General features: G+C 53.4%; 1 protein-coding gene across 2 annotated transcripts in view; it reads right to left on the bottom strand.

Moving 5' to 3' along the window:
* The window catches only part of DMBX1 (diencephalon/mesencephalon homeobox 1), a 6,060-nt gene extending 1,838 nt beyond the window's left edge, over nucleotides 1-4,222 (bottom strand). Inside the window, exons 1-3 of one of the 2 annotated variants that reach the window (XM_019627972.1) lie at nucleotides 4,060-4,222; nucleotides 840-1,018; nucleotides 214-562 (exon numbers count right to left, since the gene is read on the bottom strand). In XM_019627972.1, the coding sequence (XP_019483517.1) occupies nucleotides 214-562; nucleotides 840-1,018; nucleotides 4,060-4,213 (682 nt within the window). In that variant the 5' untranslated portion in view covers nucleotides 4,214-4,222. Of the gene's footprint in view, nucleotides 1-213; nucleotides 563-839; nucleotides 1,036-4,059 lie in introns of both variants that reach the window. The other variant, XM_019627971.1, reaches the window with a different exon arrangement.
* Between the last annotated feature and the right edge of the window lie 838 nt (nucleotides 4,223-5,060).

Genomic DNA, 5,060 nt, shown 5'->3' with positions numbered 1-5,060 from the left:
CAAACTCTTGAGCGAGCTCTTAACCAACTGAGCTACTCGGCCGGCCCTAGGCCGAGTCCTTTCTAATGGGTCATGCGCAAGCACCACATGTTACAGGCTGACTCTACCCCCTGCTCTTACCCACATCACATACCCAGGCCCCTATCCAGATGGGCCTGGCTATTCTCCCTGAGGTGAGCCCCCTGCCCACCTGCAGAACCTGCCCAGCCTCACCTGCCTTGGGGCTGCCCCTCTTGCAGCCCAGACCCTTGCTCTCAGCCCCAGGGCTCTTCTCAGTTTTGGGATCCTCGGCCCCTGCCCTGGGGTCCTCCTCCCGGTCCGGCTGGTCCTCAGGGGCTGACTCACTGGCCGACTGCTCTGACAGGCTCAGGTGCATCTCAGCAGGGGGGTCGCCGCTGGGCAGGCTGTGGGGCTGGTCAGTCTCCAGTTGGCTGTCTGGGGTTGGGGCCTCAGTCTTGCCTTCCCCGTGGGAGCCTTCAGCCTCCTTCTGCTTCTGGAGCTGCTCTTTCTGCAGGCTGCGCTGCTTCTTCCGGAATTTGGCCCTGCGGTTCTTGAACCACACCTGGGGACAGCGGTAGGGAGGGGAAGGAAAGACGTGGAGTTGCAGAGCTGGGCACTCTAGGAGGGGATGTGCATGATAACACTGCCCCTGCTCCTCCAGGAAATACACACCCTCAATCCCTTCCAAAATTCCCCTCCTGCCACTGAAGGTGTTCATGGAGATAGATGGCAGTCACACTTTGGCACTGAGGGCTGAAACGCTGGCTTCGGAACAATGGAGAGCCAGACTAATAGGCTGGTGCTTTTCCACAAAATCTAGTTAGAGGAGAGAGTCCTACCTGCACCCGAGCCTCAGGCAGGTTGGTGCACATGGCCAGCCTCTCACGCATCACCACATCCGGGTAGTGAGTCTTCTGGAAGGTCTTTTCCAAGGCCTCGAGCTGCTGAGCAGTGAACGCTGTGCGGCTGCGACGCTGTTTGCGGTGCTGGGAGCCATAACGGGCCTCCAAGATGATGTCTTGAAATGTACAGCCGTTGGAGGGCAAGGAGAGGGGGCCCATTTAATTATGGGAAATAGGTTTTGCATCTTACCCTGCTCTGGCCCATTTCAGACACCCGGGCTCTTGCCAGAGCTGGACCCTGGTCCTTTCCCCTTGGAAATCACCCATCCCCTCTCCATAGGGCTGGGATTTAAAGATTGTGCCACCCCATCACTCACTATCAGAACCACAGAGGTCTAACTCATCTCCACAAATGACTGTCAGGAATGTGATTGAGAGGAGTCTTCTTTATTTGGTTTAGGAGGGAGGTGGATAGATGGATGGGCATTGCCCTGAGATTCTTAAAGTCCTAGGATACTATGGGTATAATACTCTGGGACTACATAATGTTAATAATCTGTAAATCCGTGTCACAAACGTTCTAATATCTTATGACACTTAGATTCTGAATACCAACAGAATACTGGCCCCTGGCCATAAGAGACCAGGCTGTGAGCTGGGATTTATCTACAGGGTCCAGTTGGGCGAGGTCTGCTAGGCAGACAGAATTCCCTGGCACTTGACTCTACGTCCTCTTGGTATGAATTTCATCATTTGGTGGGCCTATGAGTTTCTGATGGCAGGACCTGAGGCTCCTACTCCTATGTCTCAACAGGAAGCCTGGCCTCCGGCAGGGCCCTGAGAGCACAGGGAAGGCTTGTTGCATCCAGTCTTGACCCTTCTGGCTGCTTCCTCAAGGAAGGAAGGACAGAGACCAGGCTCTAACCACTGCAGGCTTGGAGGGGACACAGGGCTGGTGGACCACTGATCCCACAGTCTAGCCCAAATGCTGGTAACATGAAAACCACCCAGAGTAGATGTCTGCCTAGGGCTGCTGTCTAGTCTCCAGCCCTTCCGCTTCACTCGTCCCTGGAGGATGCACAGTAACATAGCTCCCCCTATTTCCTATCGCCTGTAAGTAGATACTGGACTGCCTATGCTGAAGGGAACCCAAGCTGTGTCAGCCTCTGCACAGGGCTGCTAGCGTCCTTCCCCTGCACTCCAAGGACCCGAGAGCCATCTTCAACACTCTGGATGAAGAAGAAGGAGGCAACTGGGTGTCCAGGAAGCCTCAGATTTGGGGCTGCTCCTTTTTCAGCTTAAAGGGAGCCCTGAACCCTTCACAAACTGGTGCCAGTCGTGATCCCAGCCCTGACTAAGCCCCACACTCATGCTGGTCACCCTGAGACAGCTGACGGAGTGAGAACCCCCCTCAGTCAGCCAAACCCTGGTTGGGGGAGCAATAGCTCAGCATCCTGTTGCTGACTCCAGGGACTACGATGGGTGGGTGGTCGCAACCTGGGAGGCCAGGCTGTCTGCACCATGAGCAAAACCCCCTGCTGGAAGGCAAGGTCTCTATACAAACGCCCATCTGGAGCTCACATCCTTCCTGCTTAAGAATGAGAGAATTGCAGGACAGGGGGCACAGAGTGCTGAATACTCCAGTTCCTCCGGCGCCACCAGCAGAGGTGAGCCTCCATCCCTGATTCCTCCTTTCTGGGTTCTGGAGCACAGTCAGGAGCTAATGTCACCAACCAGGTCGGGCACAGGGAATTCACTCCAAACAAGAGAATCAGCCATACCCAGGGCAGGACTGCACCCACATTCCCACACTGGAGACTAACGTCCCCGTGTCGATCTACAGAAGGTGACCAGGGGCTCAGTTTTATTCACTGAGTCCTGCCCATAGGCCTGGCAGTGTCTAAAGAAGTGCAAGTGCTTACCCCACTCTCCCTTCCCAGCCAGCACTGGCTCCCCCTGCAGGGTCCTCATATCCAATCCCATCTCTGTGCCTATGCTCATGCTAATCTCCCCTCCATACCCTTTTAAGGGCTAGCTCCTTAAAACTGACTACACCAGTTGATCATGCTGCTCTGAGCTGCCCCACCATATGATCCTAGCTACATTCCTCTTGCCGTGCCCTCTCATGGGTATATGGGCACCTGATCTTCTTGGGGGTGCCCTGAAGTCCATGAGGGCCTTATGACACAGGGTTGGGTCCACATGGAGTCACCAGCTGTTCAAGGTTTGGCCTGGGACAGGATGGGGTGGGTGGCATCACCTCCCAGGAAATTACACTCCTCACTTATGCCGTCAAATCCTTCCCATGCCCACTGAGAGCTGTCAGGGTAGGGCAACAATCAGTTGAACCAGGAGTCAGGGGGCCAGGCTACAACTCCCTCATGGGCACTTACCTTGGGGGTTGGGTAATAATGACCTCTGAGCACCTACCAGTCTCTCCTGAATACTCTGCATATGTTACCTCGAATAACTTCCCAACCATCCTAGGGATGATCACTGCCACTGCTCCCTGTTTATTACGAAGGGGGAAACTGAGGCTCAGAAAAGAGAGGTGGGTGGGCAGACCCTGCAATGGCTGCAAGTCTGTGACTTCAAAGCTCATATTTTTAGCCTTAATGTCATAGTCCAATCCCCCGCCCCAACCCAGCCTAGATTTAACCACTCTGAGTCTCAGTTTCCTTGTCCATAAAATGGAGCTAATAACCTCTCCTTAATGGGGTTGAATTGTTTGATGCAAAGAGAGACAGAGAGCCTCACACAGTGCCCAGCATACCATCAATGTTTGAAACATGAGACCCCTCATTATTTATACGACTCTCTGTGCCTGAAATATCTTTCCCTGGGCATTGCAGCTATAAAATTCTAGGCTAGTCCCTTATGTTCCTACCTCAGTCTCTTCATCTGTAAGATAGTCTAACAAATCCCTCTCTCACAGGGTTGCTAAAGGAATTTGAAGTCATAGGGCAGCTCCAGCCCCCAGCACAGTGATGGCAACAAGGGGTGCTCTGGATAGTCACGCCTAGATTTTGAATTGACATCTCTGTGATGCTAAGTGACCTGGGTCTTTTTGAAAGAACCTCCCAGAGGAAACCTTCCAATGCTCTCTCCCTCCTGTCTTCATCTTCCAGAGCCTCCTCCCTCAGACCTCTCCACCACCCCCAACCTTCCCCCAACTTTTGTAGTCCTGTCCCCAAGGGCCTGTCCCCACAGCCCTTACCTGCCAGGCGCTCAGCCAGTGTAAGTGCGTGCACTGATGGCCGGTAGTCGGGAGCGTGCTGGGCCTGCTGGGCCGCCTGCTGGTGTAGGTTGTACATGGCACTGAGCGAGTTCATGGCATGCAGCGAATAGCCGTTCACCCCGTAGTGCTGCATCGCGGCATGCGCCTGCGGACAGGGAAGAGGGAGAGGCCACATGAGGCAAGGTGTCACATACTACCCTGGAGGAGATACTACCTCCAGCCCAGACCCTGATGCCCACCTCAAGCCCAAGAACTTATGCCCTACCCCTCCCCCCTCATCAGAAAATGGCCTGTCTTGCACACAGCTGAAGTGTGTGAGGACTCCTGCATTTATTTCTTTATTCACCTTCTCATTCATTGATTCATTCAGCGGGGATTATGTAGGGCTTAACACTCTGGGCTCTGGAGTCAGGCTGCCTGGGCTAGAATCTCAACTCTGCCACTTAGGAGCTTTGTGGTTTGGGGCAAGTCAATTAACTTCTCTGACCCTCAGTTTCTCCATCTGCAAAATGGGGCTAATAATCATAGTACTTATCTCATGGGGTTATTGCAAGGATTAAGGGAAGCCTTTACAATGGGGCCTGGTACACAGTATGTGCTCAAATTGTGTCATTTTGTGATTTATCAATCCATTTGCTGCTCTACCCAGTCATTTCTTCTTTTAATCACCCAGGCATTTACTCGTTTGTACATTCATTGATTCACTCACACACTTATTATTTATTTAACAAACATCCATTGAGGCCCACATAGGGCCAAATCCAGAGCTAGACTGGGGACATTGAGATATTCGCTCTGATGAGATTGTGGATTAAAAACTCAATGTGCGGGCCGGCCGAGTGGCGCGATGGTTGAGAACTCGCTTGGGATGCCAGAGGGCCCGGTTCGGATCCCACATATGAGGGCCAGTGACACTGCCCTCTACAGCTAAGATGCTGAACGGCAGCTCAACCTGGAGCTGGGCTGCCCTGAGTCGCCGG

The sequence above is a fragment of the Hipposideros armiger genome, unplaced genomic scaffold (genome assembly GCF_001890085.2).
Source record: "Hipposideros armiger isolate ML-2016 unplaced genomic scaffold, ASM189008v1 scaffold_743, whole genome shotgun sequence".
Lineage (NCBI taxonomy): Eukaryota > Metazoa > Chordata > Mammalia > Chiroptera > Hipposideridae > Hipposideros > Hipposideros armiger.
Note: the sequence above shows the minus strand (reverse complement) of the source record. Positions and strands in the feature narration are given on the sequence as shown.